This window comes from Delphinus delphis, chromosome 13 (genome assembly GCF_949987515.2).
Source record: "Delphinus delphis chromosome 13, mDelDel1.2, whole genome shotgun sequence".
Classification (NCBI taxonomy): Eukaryota; Metazoa; Chordata; class Mammalia; order Artiodactyla; family Delphinidae; genus Delphinus; species Delphinus delphis.
The window spans coordinates 17,190,518-17,213,766 of NC_082695.1; the positions used below are offsets into that span (position 1 = coordinate 17,190,518).

The window sequence follows — 23,249 nt, forward strand, 5'->3', positions numbered from 1 at the left end:
CTCTGAGCACCTAGTGTCCCTGAAGCACAGATGCGGTGGTTCTGTTTTAGTAGGTGCTTACGGCGTGGCAGGCGCGGCACTGGCCGCTGGAACACGTGCTCTCTGCTTCAGCATCCCCATTTCACAGGTGAGGAAACCGAGGCTGCGACCCATCCACTTTCGCATCACACGGTTGCTAAATGTGGAGCTTGGGACTTGAACCCTGCTCTGGGGGCCCCGAAGCTGGCTTGGTTGGCCAGGAGTAGGCCCCAGGCTCCAGATCTGGGGACCCAGTGTGACTCGGATGCCCTTTCTCCTCCAGCTAACGTCCAGGGTAGCTGGACCTGAGGCAGACTCATGTTTCCAGGTCCCTGAAAGAGGCTCTGTTGCAGCTCCTGCCGGGGGCTGGCGGCCAACCACATCTGGGAGTGGCCACCCTGAACCCCTGTCATTACAACGGTGGCTTTGAAGAAGCTGGCAGCAGTGCTGTTTGCCCACGTGGGAGGGGGCTTCCTGGAGCCGGCCTGACTCCCCTCCTGTTCCCTTGCAGGCAGAGCAGTGCAGACAGGTCCAGGGGCAGCATGGCGGATCCCAGCGAAGGCCCCCGCGCGGGGCCTGGGGAGGTAGCCGAGCCCCCTGGGGATGAGAGTGGCATCCCCGGCGGGGAGGCCTTCCCCCTCTCTTCGCTGGCCAACCTGTTCGAGGGGGAGGACGGCTCCCCATCGCCCTCTCCGGCTGACAGTGGTCGCCCCGCCGGCCCAGGCGATGGGCGACCCAACCTGCGCATGAAGTTCCAGGGCGCCTTCCGCAAGGGGGTGCCCAACCCCATCGACCTGCTGGAGTCCACCTTGTATGAGTCCTCAGTGGTGCCTGGGCCCAAGAAGGCGCCCATGGACTCACTCTTTGACTATGGCACCTATCGCCAGCACCCCAGTGACAAGCGGTGGAGGAGGAAGGTCATAGAGTGAGTATTGCTGGCTGCCTGGCCGAGGGTCTCCGCCTCTGTATTGAATCTATCCATCCATCCATCCATCCATCCATCCATCCATCCATTCACCCATCCATCCATCCTTCTATCCATTCATTCATTTGTCTACCTATTCACTCATCCATCCATCCACCTATCTGTCCACCTTTCTGTATACTTGTCTATTCATTCATCTGTCTGTCCACTTATCCATCCATCTGTATATCCATCCATCTGTGTATCCATCCATTATCTACTCATTCATTCATCCAGCTACCTATCTTTCCACCTAGCCATCCACTTGTCCAGTCCGTCCATCCATCCATCATCTACTCATTCGAATATCTATCTACCCATCTATCCATCTGTCCCATCTTATCTGGCCAGTCATCCACTCATACAACAAACCTTCCATTTATCCACCATATACTTAGCCAGAATCCATCCATTCTCCCACCTACTCACTGTTTCTGTTCATCCAGCCAGTCAGCTATCAAACTATTCATCATTCATTCATTCATTTCATTTCCATGTCTTTCTTTTGTTCTCTCTTTCTCTGTCATCAGCTACCCACCCTTCCATCTGCCCATCCACTTGTCCAGTCCGTCCATCCATCCATCATCACTCATTCAAATATCTATCGACCCATCTATTCATCTGCTGTCTCTCTGCCCAGCCATCCGCCCATGAAAACCTCTCTCAGGCCTGTGTGTGTGTCTGGAGGAGAGTCTTGAAGTCTGCAGATGCCCTGTTGTCACCTGGTCCTCCTCTGTTCCCCCTTGATGATCACAGACTCATTTATGCCCTTGGATGAAGCCCACTCACCTCCTCAGCCCTTGCTTTGTTTCCTTTATTTATTCACTGAGCCACCGATTTGTTCGGTGACCGTTTCTGGAGCACCCGCCACATGCCAGGTAGGGCGGTTGGCCCTGGGGCTCCAGGGGTGAGTCAGAACAGACGTTACTCCTATCAGCTCAGACACTGAGTAGCTGTCACTGGTACCTTCAGTTTGGAGGACAAGACAGGTAATAAGCAAGTGATTAGACAATTCACTTTTGGGGAGGTGCTGAGGTGGGAGAGGGGAGCTGATACAGAAAAGGTAGTCCAGGAGGGCTTCCTGGAGCAGCTGACATTTAAGCCCAACGCTAAGGGGTGAAAAAGGGCAGCCACACAGCGGGGGTGGTGGGAGGAAGGTGTTCCAGGTGGAGGGAAGTGCATGTACAGGGGCCCAAGGCTAGAGGGGCTCAATGTGTCCAAGAAATGGGGCCTCGCAGTCCACATGGTGTACTGGACAAATTGCATAACCTCCACTCAGAGGTGGAAACAGGCCCAGGGCAGCAAAGTGCCCTGGTGTCCCATCCCTCCAAGGTCCCATTGGAAGCTGGTGGACTCCCTGTCTCCCTTTCCCCTCCCTCAGATCCCCTCCTTCAAGCCCTCATCCCCACCATTACCCCAGACAGCCAGGGCTAACGGCTTTGCGGGGGCTGCAGAGGAGTTGGGACGTGGCTAAGCGGCTGAGGTCTTCAGAGACCCCGAAGGCTGCCTCGGTGAAGACTGAGGGCGAGGGTGTTACTTCATCTCATTTTTTGGCTCAAAGGTCACAGTTCAGGAGCAGATAAAATGGGGGCTGCCCTAGCCTGTGTGCCCCCGTCGTCAGGAAGCACCTCTTCCCCCTTCCCTGGCCCCCCATCACTGGAGGCCCTGCCCTGGGGTGTAAAATCTGGGGCCCGGGCAGAGGAAGGAGGGAGAGTGGCTGTCCACTCCCCCTGGTGAGCCGCTGGCCTTCTCTGCCCTGAAGCCCCTGCCTCAGTGTCCCTTCCCCCTCTGGCCCTGCCACCTCTGTCGTGGTTCACGCTCTGCTCCCCTACACCCCCTCTTCTCCCTCCCCATCTCCACCTCTTTCTCTTCTCCATCCTGTCTTCATTTCACAGATTGTTCTTCGCCCTTGTATGTTCCGGGCACTGGGTGCGTGAGGACATGACACAGGGCGTCCCTGCCCTCATGGTGCCCCTGGGCTGCTGCTGCTCCAGCTCTTTGGCTCTCAAAACCTAGCACACAGTAGGTGCCCAATGAGTGTTTATTGAATGACTGAATGAATGTGTTTTTTTCCCTTTTTTCTTTCTCCATCGCTTCCTCTCCCCCAGCCCTCTCCATCTTGTTCTGTCTCCACCTGCCTCTGTAGCTCGGCATTTCTCCCACACATACAGACTCTGGACACACAGTAGGCGCTAAATAATAACAGGAATATCAGCTAACATTTATTGGGTGTTTACTTTGGTGGGGCCTGGACTAAGCACCTATGTCCGTGGCCTCAGTTGTCTCAAATGTTTGTTGAATGAATAAATCAAGGAGTGAATGATTGAATAAAAGATAGAGTTGCTTTATCTTTTAGTCTGGTGTTCCTCCTTTATTTTCTTACTATCTTTGTCTCTTCCAGTCTCTGGATTCTTAAGTACTTAGTAAATGACAAATGGATGGATGGTGGGTGGGTGGATGGGTGGGTGTGTGGATGGGTGGATGGATGGATGGAAGAGTGGATGGGTGGATGGGTGTGTGTGTGCGTGGATGGATGGATAGATAGATGGATGGATGGATGGATGGATGGATAGGTAGATGGATGGATGAGTGGATTGATGGGTGAATGGATGGGTGGGTGGATGGATGGATGGATGGATGGATGGGTGAATGGATGGGTGGGTGGATGGATGGATGGATGGATGGATGGGTGGGTGGGTGGGTGGATGGATGGATGGATGGATGGTTGGATGGGTGGGTGGGTGGATGGGTGGGCTGTGTGTTCTTTGTCTGTCTCCAACCAACACACAGGTACCAGGTAGAGTCTATTGGGATAAAACATTCCTTTGTGTCTCCAGATGTCTTTCTCCTCTCAGTCTGGTCCCTCCCTAGGGCTCCAGCTGCCCCCACCCCCCAATCCCTGGGCCCCTAAGGCTAGAGACTGTGGGATGGGCAGAGGATGAGCCCTCCTATCACCCGGCTTCCTCCCCCTTCAGGAAGCAGCCACAGAGCTCCAAAGCTCCCACGCCCCAGCCGCCTCCCATACTCAAAGTCTTCAACCGGCCTATCCTCTTTGACATCGTGTCTCGGGGCTCCACCGCTGACCTGGACGGGTTGCTCCCCTTCTTGCTGACCCACAAGAAGCGGCTGACTGACGAGGAGTTCCGGGGTAAGCCACCCAGGAATAGCAGGTGGGCCAGCTGGAGGTTGGGGGAGGCCTGGCCTTGGGGGCCCCCTTTCCCCTCAGCATTTTCCCTTCGGTTAGTGGGCTGCGCTAGCCAGGAAGAGCACTGGACAGGGAGTCTGGTCCTGTGTGTCCTTTACCATATTACTTAACCTCTCTGGGCCTTTGCTGCCTTTCTTTGTTCATTCATTCAGCCTTCATTTATGAAAAGATTAGTGTCATAGGTGAGCAGAGTTTACCCACCTGGATTCAAATCCCACCATTACCACTTAAGGGACGTGTGGCCTCTCTGGGTCTCAGTTTCCTCATCTGTACCCTGGGGAATAATAATAGCGTAGTCCTGGCCTCTGAGGACAGAGAATTCCACAGTGCCAAGCACAAGGCAGCTGGGGTCCCAGGAGCTCCTGCCCCCTCTGAGGGGAGCTCTGGAGTGGGGAGCAGGGCATTCCTGCTTCTGCTTCTGAGGCTCTGCCCCCCTCCCCACCCAGCTTTCTGGCTCCCCGCTATAGGCTGGAGCCCAGTCACCATTGCCCTGGGACTTACTCAGCCCAGAGAGCTCACTCTCCAGCCTCGTCCAGGCTCAGAACACCCACCTCGGGGCACTAGCTCCCTCCGCTACCCCAGGGCTTCCCTGCAAATTGGGGAAGGTGGGCTGTGAGCCTCTCCACCCAAGTCAGCCACCTGCTAAGTGCCGGGTGCCAGGTGAGCTGTAATTAACGGGCCGAGTGACCCCACAAATCCATATAAAATGTCGAGAATTGTGGCAGCTCGGGGCTGACGAAGCTTCAGGGAGATCAGGGGCCATTTTTGGAGACTTTAGGTACTTCCAGTAAATTAAGTGTGAAAGTAGGCTGACGGGGTCTGTAGTATATTTTTCACATATACCTTTATCAACCAGATTCTTTGAACACCAAAACGATACGATGCTGTATTATTGTGTCCATCCGAAGAGAATTACCGGACTTATAAAAAATATTCATTCATGGTACCCAGCCAGGTGCTGTGGCCTCGTTTGGGGCACGAGCTTAGAGTTGTGGAGAGGGTCTCCGTGATGGTGTGAATCTCATTTGGCGATAACCCACATTTAAGCCCTGACCAAATGGCCCCACCTGGCCCCCCAAGTTCACCAGGCAAAAGTGGGGAGCTTTGGTGTGCAGTGAACCCCCGTGAGATGGGGATCATGGCGCCTGTGCTTCGGCGGTCAGAGCAGCGTCAGGCTGGGCTTGCCAAGCCTTCTGGCTTCTGAGTTCAGGACTGAGCTGAAAGGGGGCTCTAAGCCTAGGCTGGGAACCCCCGGGCCAGTGTGTCTGCCTGAGGGTGGGTGGGGGACCCTAAGATAGGCTGGGAGAGGGCCCTGAAATTGTACAGAGTAATGCACCTGTAGAGGGGGATTTACCCTCTACAGGCCCATTAATTAGGCTTCAGGCCCCTTGCTTGCTCTGGCCCCTTGTAGCCCTGGACCTAATCTGGAACTTGTAATTGTGTGTTCGCTTTCATTAACAGGATCCCCAAATTGTGTAAGTCTCAGGCTCCCCAAAACCTGGATTTGCCCCCGCGTGTTTTTCTAGCCAGAGGCTCGTGAGCCAGAGGCTCATTGATTCTTAGGGGAGTCAGTGACCGGCCCGCCCCTCCGCCCACACACAACCTCCAACTTGGCAGTTAACTTAGGGCCCTTAGCTCCAAGCCTCCCCTCATCCCCTCATGGGCAGAGCTATTTCGCCACCTGCTGGTGGAGTCCGTAACTGCAACCCCTCCCCATTTCTGGGTAGCCGCCGTTCTTCGTGTCTTATACCAGGACCCAGGCTGGCAGCCCCGGACCCTGCTACAGCCTGGGCCTCGGAGTGTGGAAGTGCAAATCCAGGGTCTAGTTCCACATCCCACACAAACCACTTGAGCTCCTGTGGTTTGGAATTCCCTGCAGTGCCCAGCTTGCCCCTTCGCTGAATGTGTATTAATTCAACAAGTGGTTATTGGGCACCTACCAAGTGTCAGGCTCTGTGCTGGTGTGGGGCGGAAGTGGTGAGTGAAGCAGACATGACCCTGTCCTCAAGTTGCTCTCAGTCTCGAGGGTGAGACCAACTTGATCAAGCAATCACAGAAATAAATACACAATTACAAACTGTAATTTGTGTCCACAAGAGGCTGTATTGGACAATTTGACCTAATCAGGAAGATCTGGGAGAATTTCTGGGAGGAGGTGACACTTGAGCTAAGTCTGAATGAATTGCAGTTAGCCAGGTAAAAAGAGGTGGAGGAAGGATTAGAGAGGAGGTGAAAGAACAGCATGTGCAAAGGCCCTGTGGCTAAACATGACCAGAGTTGGACTCAGTTGCTATGTGGAAAGTGGATTAAAGGACGTCCAGAGAGGCTGGTGGAAACCAGGCATGTGAGAGAGATGGTGGCTGGGCCAGGTTGGTGGCAGTGGAGATGGAGCGTGGTGGAGGGGTTGGAGAAATAGGTAAAATCTGTGGGACTTGCTGGATGTGGGGAGAAGGGAGGACAAAGATAAGAGTGACACACAAGTTTTGGCTGGCTGGGGACACCATCATCTACGGAGGGGACACATGCAGACCGGGTTGGGCTTTGGGGAGGGAAAGATGATGAGGTCAGCGTGGAGAATCATGAGTTGCCTGACAATTAGAAAACGGACTGATTGAGGTTCCCCTGAGTGCGGGTGTGTCTGGACAGAATCCCCAGGGGCCTCGGCCAGCATTTGGGGTCCCCTCCACCTTATGAAGATGGGGAACTGGAGTCCATTATCATTCGGTACATAGTTACCTGGTGTTGACTCTGGGCTGGGCGCCAGGGGTGTAGCAAAAAGTAAACAGAACAAGGCTTGTCCGAGCAACCTCACTCCTAGGAGCGTGGGACAGAAATTCAGGTCTCTGCGTTTTCACCACTTCCCAGCACCTAAGGAGAGGCTCTAAAGCATTTCTCGTGGCGTAATAAAGGCAGCAGTATTACTTATTGAAGACTCCTATCTGCCTGGCTCTGGGCTCATCAACAAATACCTATTAGCTCATGATTTCCCTTTTATATATATATGTTTATTTATTTATGGCTGCGTTGGGTCTTTGTTGCCGTGCGCGGGCTTTCTCTAGTTGCGGCGAGCAGGGGCTATTCTTTGTTGTGGTGCGCAGGCTTCCCATTGCGGTGGCTTCTCTTGTTGCAGAGCACGGGCTCTAGGCGCGTGGACTTAAGTAGTTGTGGCTCGTGGGCTCAACAGTTGTGGCTCACCTGCTCTAGAGCACAGGATCAGTAGTTGTGGCGCACGGGCTTAGTTGCTCCGTGACATGTGGGATCTTCCTGGACCAGGAATCGAACCCATGTCCCCAGCATTGGCAAGCAGATTCTTAACCACTGTGCCACCAGGGAAGTCCCACAATTTCCCTTTGTAGCCTCAATTTAGCTAGACAAGAAACTGAAGCAGAAAAGGTCACACAGAAATCAGGAGCAAAGCCCAATTTGAGCCCCCAAAGACCTGGCTCCAGAGCGGGCCCCTCAGCCCACACCTGCCTTTCGCATTCCTCATCCCTTTCCTGATCCCCTTCCTGCATCTGGCCATTTTGCCCCCTGCCTGATTCACAGGTAAGTTCTCTTTTCATTGACTCGCTCTTTTAAAGATATAAATCAACTCCTGTCACCATAAAAATTAATACAAGGGAAAGAAAATTGCAAAGGGACAGTAAGCGTTAGTGGGAGATGTTAAGGACCCATTAGGACAAAACAAAGACTGACTTCACAGGAGGGATTTGTCAAGCGGATGAAACCTTGCACACTCGGGTTTTTAATGTTATTATTGCTGCATCTGCAGAAGCCCCCAAATCCTCGAAGGTAATTTCATGTTCGCTATGGCTCACAGCCTCCACTTTGGGGAATGCTGCACTCCCTCTGCTCCCCTCTAGGGGCACTAGTGTAATCGCTTCATGGGAAAAGGATCTATGTGCAAATAGGCAGGCAAAGACTGCCTCCTGGGTCTGCTTTTAGAGGTTCACAGTCCTCATTAACAGATTAAAGGTTCTGAGAAGTCCTGTAGTGAAGAAATACGGTTGGCATTGTTTAACCCAGCATTCCCCCTTTTTATTTGATTTTTTAAAATTCTCTCCAGATATGCTTTGGTAAACACCAACCTCTCTACAGGCTGCAGCTTCCCACATTTTAAGAAACTTCTGCTCCTGGGCTTCCCTGGTGGTGCAGTGGTTGAGAGTCTGCCTGCCGATGCAGGGGACATGGGTTCGTGCCCTGGTCCGGGAAGATCCCACATGCCGCGGAGCGGCTGGGCCCGTGAGCCATGGCTGCTGAGCCTGCGCGTCCGGAGCCTGTGCTCCGCAACGGGAGAGGCCACAACAGTGAGAGGCCTGCGTACGCCAAACAAACAAACAAAAAAAACTTCTACTCCTCTGAGTTTATTTGACCTTCTCAGTACCATGGGGAGCAGATAGGGAACAGGCTCGAGAGGAGGACCGACACGGCCAGGACCTCTGGCTCCCTGCCCAGTGCCCTGTCCACAGCTGCCCAGCAGTTTGGGCCACGGGCCGAGCGCCCCTTCTCCCGCATGTCTCTACTCACAGAGCCATCCACGGGGAAGACCTGCCTGCCCAAAGCCCTGCTGAATCTGAGCAACGGCCGCAACGACACAATCCCTGTGCTTCTGGACATCGCTGAGCGCACGGGCAACATGCGCGAATTCATCAACTCGCCCTTCCGGGACATCTACTACCGAGGTGAGGCTCTGGGCTGGGCGGGAGGGGGGCACCGTCTTCACTTGTCCAACCATCCCCCCAACTGAGAGCTTCAGTCTGGGCCCCAAGTGCCAGCACGTCCCCAGGAACCAGTTGTTGAATGAATGAATGAATGGACGAAAGGACAATAACTACCCCTTCCAACTTGGATATTCTGAGTTTCACAATCAAAGGTTCCAAGGTTCCCAGATGCAGTGAGCCAAAGGGGCCGTGAACCTGGAAATCTGGACCCAAGATGCTCTGGTTCTGGATACTCTGAGGCTTTGTTGCAATAGTTCTATGAGCCACCAGCTCAGAGAGGCACAGGTGTCACCGGGGCCAGCTCCCTGGGTCTAAATTCTGAGATCTGTGAATCCAACTTGACCTTCCAGATTCCTGGATATGCAGATTCAAAGGCTGTGAATTTTATATCCCAAATTCTGTGAGACCATGATGCCGTTGTTTCCTCTAGGATGAAAGCCTCTTATGAGTCTGAAAAGTTCCCACATTTGGGACCCTCCGAGTTGGATATCCCTTGAGCCCAAGATTCTGCTTGCATGACGCAGCAGATCTGGGACCTCGGGCGTCAGAGACGCCACGTCTGGGAATGTCTGAAGGTCTATTTGCTGCCCTCGGGTGGATTTCTCCCTTTTGCACCCCAGCGCCTCCCACGACTGGTCGGGTCTCTGCCCCCGGTGACTGTCCCCCACCCCATCCCAGGCCAGACCGCCCTGCACATCGCCATCGAGCGCCGCTGCAAACACTACGTGGAGCTTCTGGTGGCCCAAGGTGCCGATGTTCACGCCCAGGCCCGGGGACGCTTCTTCCAGCCCAAGGATGAGGGAGGCTACTTCTACTTCGGTGAGGAGGGGCTCGGTGGGGCCTGGGGCCCACGGGGGAGAGGCTGGGGGCTGGGGGCCTATGGTGGTGCTGGCAGCCCTGAGCCCTCCCCAAACAGCCAGGGCTGCGCTGGCCACGGGCCCAGACAGCACCCGGTACACAGGCCACCTTACTGGTCTTGGTCACTGAGGTCTTGTCTTTGAGGAGTAGAGCATCACCACACTGCCCTGAGCCTCAGTTTCCCCATCTCTATGGTGGGGATCATGATGGGGTCAGAGGGTTGTGATGGGGTGTCCCTGCCCCTTAACACTCGCATCCTCCAGTCTGACTTAAGCTGGGACTGATGGTCGGATTGCATCACCGCCATGTCCCAGTTGGACCCATGAAAGATTTTAAATTTCACCCCTGCTCAAAGGCACATGTTATTTGGGGTTCAGGCACAAAGTCCCTTAAAGAATCCCTCACAGCCTCCAAGTCACATGACGCCCCCCACCCCCCCGGCCCCTGTCTACCCGGGGGCATCGCCTCCAGACACGTGCAGTCAGCCGGGGCTCGTCCACGTTGACCGTGGGCACTGCGTCCATTGTCACGGTGTCTGCCCCTGAGTGTCCGCCCCCGGGGCCCCGTCACTGACCACCCCCTCACCTACAGGTGAGCTGCCCCTGTCGCTGGCAGCCTGCACCAACCAGCCCCACATCGTCAACTACCTGACAGAGAATCCGCACAAGAAGGCGGACATGCGGCGCCAGGACTCCCGTGGCAACACAGTGCTGCACGCACTGGTGGCCATCGCTGACAACACTCGCGAGAACACCAAGTTCGTCACCAAGATGTACGACCTGCTGCTGCTCAAGTGTGCCCGCCTCTTCCCCGACAGCAACCTGGAGGCCGTGCTCAACAACGATGGCCTCTCGCCCCTCATGATGGCCGCCAAGACGGGCAAGATTGGGGTGAGTGCAGGGCCGGGGGCACACACCCATTCTTGCCCCTCCACACACACACACACACACACACACACACACACACACGCACACACACACACGCGCGCGCACACACACACACGCGCGCACACACACACACACGCACACACACGCACACACGCACACACACGCACACACACACGCACACACGCACACACGCAGGGGAGGGGCTGCCGCTGGCATGCGTTATTATTAATGTGCACACCCACCTCCCATCCTGCCAACCCCAGTGTGCAGATGTCCCAGCTCAAGAACCTGCTGTGGCTCCCTATTGTCCAGCCAAGCTATTCAACCTCATCCCAGAGCCTCTCTGCTCTTCCCACCCCATTGGATGCCCACTGCCCCATTCCCACCAGCCAGGGCAAGCCACTGACAGAGAACTGAGTCCCAGAGCTGCAGCCCTGCAGTACTCCCCTCTACTCCATGGCAGGGGTCCTGGCTCAGCCTCTAACCTGCTGAGTGGCTGTGTGCCAGTTGCTTCCCTCTCTGGCCTCACAGCACAGGGCCTAGAGCAGGATTTCTCAGCTTGGGTCTGGATGTTCTGGGGCATGGGGCTGCTCTGTGTCATTGTGGGATGTTTAGCTGCATCCCTGGCCTCGACCCACTAGATGCCAGTAGTACCCCCCACCGATTGTGACAACCCCAAATGTCTCCAGACATTGCCAAATTGTCCCCTGGGTGGGGCACCCATCGACCTGATTGAGAACCAGATCTGGGGTTCTCTCGAGTCAGGAGCACCTGGGTCCAAGGCCAGGCTCTGCCACTTCCCAGCATGTCACCTCAGGCATCTCACCGCTCTGTGCCTCAGTTTCCTCATCTGTAAAATGGGGATAACAATAGTGCCCTGTGGTATGGTGTTCTGACAACTCAATGAGGTGATCCACTTAAAGCTCTTAATAAAGATCCTGGGATGGGTAATAAGTGCTCAATAATCGGTAAGAGTTATTATTCCTCTATTAAAAACATAGCAAAAAATTACTAAAATCACAATTATGCCAGAGTCCTGAGGCGGTAGAAAAGGCCTGGGTTTAAAATCTGGCTTTGCCTATTGAACTCTGTGGCCTGGGGGGACTCCCACCTGGATCTGTTGCCCAGTTCCCCTGTGTGTAAGCCAGAGATAGTGGGAGTAGCAATAAGAAGGACCGAATAGGATAATTGTTACTAGATTTAACTGATCAGTAAGATTGATTAATTGCTGTTTTAATTATGTAAGGAAGATACTCATGACAACTCAGATTTTTAAGGCTGACCTGGGTTCAGTCTGGATTCAGTGGGCTGTGTGGCCTCAGGGAACATCCTTCTTTTCTCTGAGCCTCTGTTTGCTCATCTGTCAACCAGGATGGTAAGGGTAGGAAATAAACAAGATGATGTGAGGAAAGGGTCCGGCATACAGCAGGTGCTCAGTAAATATTTTACCCTTCCCTCCATCCTGCTCTCTGGGAAGGTGCTATCTGATGGGCTGACCAAGCTCCCAGGGTCCCTCCAATGTGTGTGGCCCAGCAGCAGTGCTCCCCGCCCCCCAGAGGACCCCCTGACCCTCCCTCCTCCCATGCAGATCTTTCAGCACATCATCCGTCGGGAGGTGACAGACGAGGACACCAGGCATCTGTCCCGCAAGTTCAAGGACTGGGCCTATGGGCCAGTGTATTCCTCACTCTATGACCTCTCCTCCCTGGACACGTGTGGGGAAGAGGCCTCTGTGCTGGAGATCCTGGTGTACAACAGCAAGATCGAGGTAGGCATCAGGGCAGGAGATGGGGCCCAGTGAAGGAGGGGCCCAAAGTGGTGGGTCTGTGAACTGGATGCAGAAGAAGAGGCCAACTAAGTGCCCAGAACAGCATCTGGCACTGGGGGGAAATGAGAGGTTGTAAGGGTCGGCCTTCAGGGGCAAGCAGGACTGGTTCAGAATCCTGGCTCTGTAACTTACGTGCTGTATGACTCAGGACAAACTACCCAACCTCTCTGAGTTGCAGCTTCCTGTTTTGTACCATGTGGATAAAGATAGAGCATTTCTCATTGGGTTGCTGGGAGGACCAAATGAACAGCCTGGCGCAGGGTGAACATTATGTGTCAGCTATTATCATTAGCATCTGTTATATGAAGTTTTTAAAAGCTCTTTTTTTTTTAACTTAGGAGTATTTTATGAACATCGTTCTGCACCATTAAATATTCTTCTGCAATATCATTGCTGTGTGGAAATGTACCACATTCTAATGAACCATTCCTCTATTCTTGGTCATTTGGGTTTGTTTCTGCACTTAACTATCAGGAATAACACTGCAGTGGCATCTTCGTGACTACATAATTGCACAAATCCTTGATGATAAAGAAACTCAAGTCGTTAAAGGGACAGGATGCTGTACAAATGGGGCAGAAAGTGCTGGGTCCTGGGTGCAGAAGGTCTCCCTTCTAGCCCTGGCTCTGTGAGCTTGGACAGATGCCTTTCCCCTACCAGAGCTCACTTCCCTCATCTTTGAAATTAGTGACCAACTTGATTTAGATTGGGGATGGTGGGAAGTTTAGCATCTCTGCTGCAAACTCTGATTGATTGGTAGTGTCTGCCCAGGGAACTGTGTAGAGAACTATTTTGTGGGACTCAATTATTGATGTCTGTCCTGGGTTCAGAGTTGGAAAATTGTGGTGAGTCAAGTATTTATTACCCTTGGGCTAAATTTCCAAGTCCCACTTCCCGAATCAGAATTTCTGAGGTTGAAACCCAGGGATTTATATTTTTAACAAGCTCCATAGGTGATTTTGCTGCCAGTGGCTTGGCACCATCCACAGACTGGAGTTTGGGGACCACAAGAATAGATATTCTTTAGGGATATCTAGAAGTTTGGGTGTCGTTGAAGAATAAATTAGGAGGAAAAAGTGCTCCCAGGGCAGAGGGTGGGGGAAGGTGTACTGGAGTCAGCCTGTCTAGCCCCCTGACCACCCCGCCTTCCACAGAATCGCCACGAGATGCTGGCCGTGGAACCCATCAATGAACTACTTCGGGACAAGTGGCGAAAGTTTGGGGCCGTTTCCTTCTACATCAACGTGGCCTCCTATCTGTGCGCCATGGTCATCTTTACCCTCACCGCCTACTACCAGCCGCTGGAGGGCACTGTGAGTGACCACGAACCAGGCAGAAGCTGGGGCACAGCGGGTTCCCCCGTGGGAGGGACTGGAGAAGGCTTAGGGATGGATAGGGGGAATTCCCTGGTGGTCCCGTGGTTAAGACTCCGTGCTCTCACTGCTGAGGGCCTGGGTTCAGTAAATCCCTGGTCGGGGGAACTAAGATCCCACAAGCTGTGTGGTGCAGCCAAAAAAAAAAAAAAAAGAAAGAAATGGATGGGGAGGTGCCTACCCCACACCCAGAGGGAAGAGGGTGAGGGAGGAGGCTCCACAGGACGTAGATGTTCGGGGCATTGGGGAACATATGGATCTGGGACCCGATGTTGGTGGGGCTGGAGGAGGACTTGCATGCCCCTTGCCCCCCAGCCGCCATACCCTTACCTCACCACGGTGGACTACCTGAGGCTGGCCGGCGAGATCATCACGCTCTTCACCGGGGTCCTGTTCTTTTTCACCAACGTGAGTGCTTGGCCTCCCCCCTCATCCCCCCGCCCACCCTGCCCGTCCCCCTCCTCTCCCTCCACCTCTTTTAGCTCCGTTCTCCTCCCCTCCACGCTTCTGTTGGCTCCACCTCTCTCACACGTCCCCTCCCGTCCTCCAGATCAAAGACTTGTTCATGAAGAAATGCCCTGGAGTGAATTCTCTCTTCATCGATGGCTCCTTCCAACTACTCTAGTGAGTAGAGGTCCCTGGAGTGGCAGCTTCTGGGTGAGGAAGGTGGGGTTGGGAGGGACATCATCCAGGTTTGGTGGTGGGATAGGGGCTGACTCTGTTAGGAGTGAATTCACCCAGCCTGATCAGGACAAGGCCAGTGTCAAGCAAAAGGGTCTTCTGGTTAAAGCAAGATTCTGGTTGCTAAAGAGTTATCACCATATACACCATGGATAGAAATAATTTAACCTCTTATGCTTGTGATTAATTGCTAAAGTCTGCCAGGAGTGCCCATGTTAAGAATCTTGAGGCTGTGTCTGTGTTTAGTGGGAAAGAGTGCTGGGATTGATTAATGATGTCTGCCTAGGGCACAGGATGTGTTGTTACGTGTGTGTGACTGCTTTTCCCTTTTCCTTAGAGTTAGAGAACAATGAATATTCACTTAGCCACAAAATCACCACTGAACACCACTGAATCTTTCTCTACCAGTTCCAAAGGACATCACTTTGGGTTCTGGTAGGGCCTCGGGGCCATTACACACACGTATCAGTTGCCAATTAATTGAGCGTTCTGGTTAACAGGATGCTGGGGAACCCAGTGAATCCACATGGTTTCTCTTCTGGGTGTCATTGGACTGACCTACTACCTAGAGGGCTTGAGGGCATGCCTCCCCCTCCAGGGCCTCATTCTCCCCTCTCCCCTCTGGCCCCTCTTGTGATCTCTGCTGCCCTGTAGCTTCATCTACTCTGTGCTGGTGATTGTCTCGGCGGCCCTCTACCTGGCGGGGATTGAGGCCTACCTGGCCGTCATGGTCTTTGCCTTGGTCCTGGGCTGGATGAACGCCCTTTACTTCACCCGTGGGCTGAAGCTGACGGGGACCTATAGCATCATGATCCAGAAGGTATGGGGTCGGGGGGTTCCCTCTGGACTGGTGTGTCCTTGGAGGAAGCCACATACACCACATATGTACAGACAGTGCTGGCGGCCTTGAGGCTGTGGGGTGCTGTGGGGGCAGTGGGCAGGGTCTGGACATCGGAGAGGGACAGGGTGGAGCTGGAGAGAAGATTCGGGATGAGGTGTTGGGAAAGCGAGAAACCACGTGTCTCATCTTTGCCTCCATATTCCCGCCGGGGTCTTTAGATCCTCTTCAAAGATCTTTTCCGCTTCCTGCTGGTCTACTTGCTCTTCATGATTGGCTACGCTTCAGGTGAGCTCCGGGTGCCCAGGTGGGCCTGGCGGGGGTGGTACTGGGACTGGAGCGGCCACCACAATGTGTGGAGGAAAATAACCAGCGTTTGTAGAGTTCTCATTGTGTGCCTGGCACTGGGCTAAGTCCTTTCCCGTTCCTGCCTCATTTAATCCTCCCAGCAAGTCTGTAAGGGAAGTGCCTTTCTTATCACCTTTTACAGATAAGGAAACCCGAGGCTTAGAAAGGTTAAATAATGTGCCCAAGTTCAAAAGCTAGGGAATGGTAAGACTGGTGTCTTAGCTATTGTTGCAAAAGAAGCCACCCCAAACTTAGTGGCTTAAAACAACCACCGACGATTACATTCAAGTCTGTGGCCCAGCTGGGTGGTTGTGCCGACCTGGGCCAGGTTTGGCTAATCTTGATGGGCTCCTGTGTCTGTGCTCAGCTGGCGGGTTGGCTGCCGGCTGACTGGTGTAGCTAGGGGGTGGCCTCAGTTGGGGGTGACTTCGCTGTCTTCCCTGGGGTCACTCATCTCCAGCCGGCTAGCTTGGACTTGGTCACATGGTGGTCTGAGGGTTCCCAGAATGTGAGCGGAAGTGTTCAAGGTCACTGCCTGGCACAGCATCACTTCTGCTTCACCCTATTGACCAAAGCAAGTCTTAAAGCCAGCCTTGATTCAAGGAGTGGGAAATAGACTCTACCCTCTTGGTGGCAGGAGCTACAAAGCCACATTGAAGGGGTGTGGTTACAGGGGAGGGTGCATTTTAATCATTCATCTACCAGTCCAGGTCTTTCTTTTTTTTTTATATAAATTTATTTATTTTATTTTTGGCTGCGTTGGGTCTTCGTTGCTGCATGTGGGCTTTCTCTAGTTGCAGCGAGCGGGGGCCGCTCTTCGCTGCGGTGCGCGGGCTTCTCATTGTGGTGGCCTCTCTTGTTGCGGAGCATGGTCTCTAGGTGTGCAGGCTTCAGTAGTTGTGGCGTGTGTGCTTAGTTGCTCCGCGGCATGTGGGATCCTCCCGGACCAGGGCTCGAACCCGTGTCCCCTGCATTGGCAGGCAGATTCTTAACCACTGCGCCACCAGGGAAGCCCCAGCCCAGGTCTTTTTTAAGGCTCAGCACTGGCTCCCTCTAATAGGCTTTCTCCTTGATGACCTGATGCTGTGGGACTTCAGTGGCACAGACCATGGGGGAAGGACCAGGGATGGGGAAACTAATCAAGCTGTTGGGCTGGTTCCCAAGGGGTGGGTGATCTGCCATCCAATGCCCAGTATCCAAACGGGAGTGGCCAACTCAGGCTTCACCAGGCCACATTCACATCTGAGGAGGTTGGTCTAGGAACCAGCACTGGCAGCAGGAAATCTGATGATGGTGATATTTTAACCCAGATGGTGCCAAGGCTCTGTGTGGATTATTTTGGAGAAGGAGAACTGTGGCCTTAGCTTAGCTGGGGAGAGAGGGACAGGGGCCAACTGCCCCTACCAGGAGTAGGACTGGAAAGAACTAGACAGATTGTCAAGGGTTCTCCAATGGTTTGAAAGTCATATCAAGAGTCCAGCCGTACCACAGTCCTAAATATAGAAACTGAGGCAGAAACCTAGGGGTTAAAGTAGCAACTTAGTGGTCAGCTTGGTCCCAGGGCTTCTCCTGCTAGGGAACACTAGATCTTCATTCTGAGGCTAACATATCCCAAACATGGTACATGTGCTGCTGTTTCCCACTATTGTGCCCATGACAGACATTGCTAATGGATCACAGAATCCTTCTCAACACGTATTTCAGCAGTCGCTACAGAATTGAATAGCATTAGTATATGAGTTGGAACCTGCTTACTGTAATCCCAGGTTGAAGGCATAGTGACAGTCTATGCCCCACTGACTGAAGGGGCTCAGCCCCCTCACGCTCCCTGCTGTGAATGGTGTAGGAGCAGATGCACATGTTGGTGCTAAACTGTGTTGAGAAGGACTCTGAAGCTTATTCTGGGTTTAGTGGGAAGGGGTGAGCACCACGATCAGTTTGAGATGTCTGGAGGGGGTGAGGGTCTTAGTGAGAACAGCTTCTTCCACCCTTCCTCTCTGGGCTGCTGTGAGCTGGGAAACAGGAGCACGCGAGAGAGTCTGCCCCCAGAATGCTGGCATTCCAGGCTCCCAAGATGTCTAAGAACAATAGGCACGATGAGGTTTTTCTTAGCCTTGGCACTGCCGACATTTGGGATCCGATAATTCTCTGTGGTGGGAACTGTCCAGTGCATGGTGGGACGTTGAGCAGCATTGCTGGTCTTTTTTTTTTTTTAATTTTTTTGGCCATGCCGCATGGCATGCGGGATCTTAGTTCCCTGACCAGGGATTGAACCCACGCCCCCTGCAGTGGACGTGCGGAGTCTTAACCACTGGACCACCAGGGAAGTCCCAGCATCCCTAATCTTTACCCACTAGGTGCCAGTAGTGCTCCCTCCTCCAGTTGTGACAACCAAAACTGTCTCTAGACCTACCAGAGGTGCCCTGGGGGAAAAATTACTCCTGGCTGAGAACCACTGGACTAGGTCCTGGGAACCTCTTCCTTGTTAACAAGAGTTTGTGGACAGAGCAAAGGCTTTGCATGCAGGGGGGCCCAGATGTGACTGCTGGCGTGGCTTCCTCGCTTAGTAACCTTGGGCCAGCGCTATCCCCTAACCGGGCCTCAGCGTTCCCCTCCATCAAATGGGAAGGGTCCTCCCCACTCCTCAGCCGGCGTCCTCACCCTCGGTGAACATCGCCGCCGTCCCTCCCACAGCCCTGGTCTCCCTCCTGAACCCGTGTGCCAATGTGAAGATGTGCAGCGAGGACCACACCAACTGCACGGTGCCCACGTACCCCTCGTGCCGTGACAGCGAGACCTTCAGCACCTTCCTCCTGGACCTCTTCAAGCTGACCATCGGCATGGGTGACCTGGAGATGCTGAGCAGCACCAAGTACCCCGCGGTCTTCATCACCCTGCTCGTCACCTACATCATCCTCACGTTCGTGCTGCTCCTCAACATGCTCATTGCCCTCATGGGGGAGACGGTGGGCCAGGTGTCCAAGGAGAGCAAGCACATCTGGAAGCTGCAGGTGAGGCCCCCCGGACTCCCAGCCCCACCCTGCCGGCCACTCTTCTCCTTCTAAGATGGGCCCACCTGACCCGCCTCAAGCCCTCGGCCTCGTGCTCTGGGCGAGCCGCACCATCTCATTCTGCCTCCACTGCCCTGTCTGTAAAGTGGGCACCGAGGACTGCCGTCTGTTTCCCAGAGCCGCCTAACACACTTCCAGGTGGCTTCTTGCCTGACCGCCAACAGTGGGCTCAGATTCCCTTGTGGTCCAGTCTGTGGTATACAGTCAGCTTCGCCCGGCTCCACTGGGCGAGCTCTGTCGGCGAGCGAGCTCTGTCGGCACAGGCAATGCTCAAAGAGCATCACATTTCACATTTCAGTGAGGGTTCTGCAGTGAGCACGGCAGAGGGGGGCAGCTTCCGTGCCCCACCCTGGCCCAAGAGACAAGGCTGGCATGCGTACAGGCCACCCCAGAACCAGGAGGTGTCGGCATTCTCATCAGAGGGGCTTCTCCCAGCCCAGGGGTAGCTTCCAGGTTCCCCACCTGCCCCCCGCCAAGCAGATGTGGTTGGATGTAGAGGCAGGCCTCGTGGGTGCTGGGGAGCTGCTGCCTTTGCTTCCCACAGGTTGCTGTGCAGTCCTAGACAGCAGAGGCCCTGGGGGTGGGGGTCACAGCCCGCCTGGGTGCATGCAGTTCAATAACTGGGGTTCCCAATAAATTCACTGTCGCTGTAAGGCCCGGGAACGCAGCATCCACATTTCCCATCGCTTGGTGCATTTCCAGGAAAAGGCGCAGTGAGAAAAAACTCCAAGGTCCTCCTCGCAGGTCTGGGTCTCACGGAACCATCTGGACTTGCTCTTAACCTTTATCCATACCGCTTACTTCCCTGGGCCTCAGTTTCCCCACTGGGTATAACTCATAAGATGCCACTGGCAGCCTATGGACTGGATTTGACCAGCCCAGATTTATTTTTTTCCTGCATCACCATATTTTTTTTTTAATTAATGCAAAACTTTTAAATTAAGAGATTTCATAGAAAAATCCAGATTTCTGGCCTTTCTTGAAAGGTTGGAAGGCTGGCAAGGTGAGCTCACATTCCTGCCTGGCGGCGCTCAGATAGATGAGAGGTGGCTGCCCCCTTTACGCGGGGTGGGGGACCTGCACCCCCTGGTCTGCCCCAGTCCCCACCCCTCCCTGGGGATGCCCAGCACCGAGGGGACACAGGGTGTCCTGGGGCACCGGCTGCTGATCCTTCTTCCTTCATTTTCTTCTGCCAGGCCCCTGTGGGTGTTTGAGTTTTTAATCCAGAGGCAGTGGGAGCTGGGAAGCCTAGTTCTTTGCCCAGACTGGCCCACTGAATCATTCCTGCCTTGAGAGCAGTTAGGCGAGGCTGGGGGCGGCTCACCCACGCCTGCCCGCCCTCCCTCCCTCCCCGCAGTGGGCCACCACCATTCTGGACATCGAGCGCTCCTTCCCTGTGTTCCTGAGGAAGGCCTTCCGCTCCGGCGAGATGGTGACCGTGGGCAAGAGCTCAGACGGCACTCCAGACCGCAGGTGGTGCTTCAGGTGAGGCCGGGTGAGTGGGCAGGACAGGACCATCGGGCCTCCTTACATTTTCTACCTATTGCCACTTCCCGAGCCACTGAGGCCCCCATGGGCCCAACCAGAACTCAGTTCCACCAGCTGATCTTGGGCCAGTTGGTTTAGTTCTCAGTCTTGGTTTCTTCATCTGTGAAGTAGGGACAATGATAGCATCACTCCCTCGGCCATCTGTGTGGATTAGACGGGTTGGCACGTGAGATGTGCACGGCCAGCACCTGATGCACGTTGGGACAGACACCCCCCCGATGGCAACAGGTGTTACTGCTCTGTCCTTTGGTGGAGGAAGCGGGCTCAGAGGCGGCTTCTCATCACAGGGCACCGCCCTCTGTGGGCGAACCAATGGGGTGGGTTTCAGGTCTCCGGCTGAAAGGGGGAATCTGAGCTATCTGCAGCTTCCAGGGCTTGGGACGTTACCCAGATGCACAGGGAATGCCAGCTTCTTAGGGGAACCCCTGGGTGAGTCTTTTCTTTTAAGGGGACTCAGTCTTTGTAATGTGGTTGCCAGCACAGAGCGAAAGCATCACGTTTGGAGTCAGGCAAAGTCAGTTTCTGCTACGGTAGCCCCCACCTCACAGGCCAGCGAGTCAGTCCTGTTCAGTGTGAATTTGAAGTTCAAGCCCCGACTGTGATTTCTCAGCTCTGTAACCTTGGATGAATAGTTCAAGCCTCAGTTTCCTCATCTGTAAAATGGCAACAGAGAATGTATCTTCCTTGCTGGGTCCTGACCCATAGGAAAAAATGCTCAAAAAATGGAAACTGAATGAAAATAACTTAAAAATAATTTTAGAAAGGAAAAATGATCTTGAGCCCATTTGGGCCCCAAAGGGTATAACCTGACTTTAGGAGGGCGTCTCACTAATAAGAGTGAGAATATCAAGAAGGAGGGTGTCCACCTACAGGTGAATGGATATATAGCCGTACAAATAAGGTCTTTCCACACAACGGAATAGTATTCAGCCATGAAAAGGAATGCAGTACTGATCCAGGCTACATTGTGGATAAAACTTGAAAACATGATGCTAAGTGAAAGCAGCCAGACACAAAGGCCACGTGCTGAATGATTCTACTTCCATGAAATGTCCGGAATAGTTAAATTCATAGAGAAAGAAAGTAGAACAGAGGTTGCCAGGGGCTGGTGGGAAGGGGAATGGGGAGTTATTGCTTAATGGAGACAGAATTTCTGTTCGGGGTGATGAAAATGTTTTGGAAATAGATAGGGGTGATGGTTGCACAATCTTAGGAATGTATTTAATGCCATTGAATCGTACACTCAGAAGTGGTTGAGGGGGAGTTCCCCGGCAGCCCAGTGGATAAGACTCCATGCTTTTACCGCCAGGACAGACACCTGGCAGGGCAACTAAAATTCTGCAAGCTGCGTGGTGCAGCCAAAAAAAAAAAAAAAAAAAAAGTGGTTGAAATGGCAAATTTTATGTTATATATATTTTATCAGAATAAAAAAAAAGTAGGAGGGTATGCTGGGAGGCTGGAACAGGGATGCTGCCTGGGGGTGGGGAAGGGGTGCTATCTCTGGGGAGCTCCCCTTGACCCTCCCTCTTCTGTGGCCCCACCAGGGTGGATGAGGTAAACTGGTCTCACTGGAACCAGAACTTGGGTATCATTAACGAGGACCCCGGCAAGAACGAGAACTACCAGTATTACGGCTTCTCGCACACCGTGGGCCGCCTCCGGAGGGGTGAGTAGAGGGCGGAGTGGAGGGGTGGGGGACATTCAGGGGTGCAGAGGGGGAGCCCTGGTCCTGCTCCTCACTGATTTGTTTTGAGCAGTCCTGTCCCTTTTCTGGGACTCAGTGTTCTCATCTGTAGAATGGAAGCGTCTGATGGGCTGGCCACTGAGCTTCCTCCGCTGCTTGTGAAGGCCTGGGGCCCCTCCGTTCCACTCAGCTGAGTGCATGACATGCAGTGGAGAGGTCATGGGCACTCAGGCGTCCTGACCCAGGCTTGAATTCTTATTCTTTCATTTACTCCTGTGTGTTCCTGGGCGGACTCTGTGACCTCTCTGAGCCCCACTTTCCACCTCTATAAAACAGGGATAATATACCTCCCCCTTTAGAGCACTGTGGAGTGCCAGGTACACAGAAGGTGCTCAATATATGCATGTGCACTCTCCGCCAACCCTCACCCTTCCCTCCGCCACGCTCACTACAGATCGCTGGTCCTCGGTGGTGCCCCGCGTGGTGGAGCTGAACAAGAACTCGAACCCGGACGAGGTGGTGGTGCCTCTGGACAACGTGGGGAACCCCAGCTGTGACGGCCACCAGCAGAGTTATCCCCCCAGGTGGAGGACTGACGACGCCCCCCTCTAGGGGCTGCAGGCAGGAGTAGGGTCCCTTCCACCGCCCATTTCTAGTCCACCTGCATTTCAGCGGCGCCTCCTGGGGTGTCCCCCGCACCCTTGTTCGACCCCCAGAGGTGAGGGCCAGGTGGAGATGCCAGGGAGGCCCCAGGACCCTCTGGTCCCCAGGCTCCTGCCTCCAGCCCCACCTCCCTACCCGGGCACGAGGCTCCTGGCCACCTGTCTCACTCCCATGGAGTCACATAAGCAACACCAGTTTCTCCGCCCACCAGGGCTCAGACCCTGGCCTCTCCATTTATTTATTTGCTCTGTTCTCAGGAAAGTGGCACAATCTCCACCCCCAACCGGAGCCCGGCAGAGGCCTCAGGCCCCCGTCCCAGGTGCACTGCCGCTGGCTAAGCCCCCGGCCCCGCCCCACGCTGTGGCCGCACAGGCCACCCTGGGCTGAAGTAGGGTGGCTTTGCTGAAGGGCCGGGCACTCGGGGTGGGGCTGCGCCTTCTGTGTGTTCTGTAGGGGATTGTTGGTGCTCAATAAATGTTCACTGATGGTGGAGACGGTGGGGGAGACGGTAATAGGCACGGGGATGACAGCACAGAGATGGACGAGCTAAGAGATGCCTGTG

The 23,249-nt window shown here is 54.1% G+C and overlaps 1 protein-coding gene across 5 annotated transcripts; it reads left to right on the forward strand.

Moving 5' to 3' along the window:
* Positions 1–560: 560 nt before the first annotated feature.
* TRPV4 (transient receptor potential cation channel subfamily V member 4) lies at positions 561–23,005 on the forward strand. 5 transcript variants are annotated; one of them, XM_060029403.1, is made up of 16 exons: positions 561–639; positions 742–943; positions 3,958–4,130; positions 8,717–8,869; positions 9,587–9,727; positions 10,358–10,656; positions 12,242–12,421; positions 13,636–13,794; positions 14,170–14,262; positions 14,405–14,478; positions 15,190–15,355; positions 15,595–15,661; positions 18,416–18,732; positions 20,150–20,277; positions 21,885–22,006; positions 22,479–23,005. In XM_060029403.1, the coding sequence occupies exons 1-16, from the start codon at positions 561–563 to the stop codon at positions 22,634–22,636; spliced, it is 2,511 nt and encodes an 836-aa protein (XP_059885386.1). In that variant the 3' UTR covers positions 22,637–23,005. The 5 variants fall into 5 exon arrangements, with proteins under 5 accessions (XP_059885386.1, XP_059885385.1, XP_059885388.1 ...); XM_060029402.1 differs by having other exon boundaries at positions 561–943; XM_060029405.1 differs by lacking the exon at positions 12,242–12,421 and having other exon boundaries at positions 561–943.
* Positions 23,006–23,249: the final 244 nt, after the last annotated feature.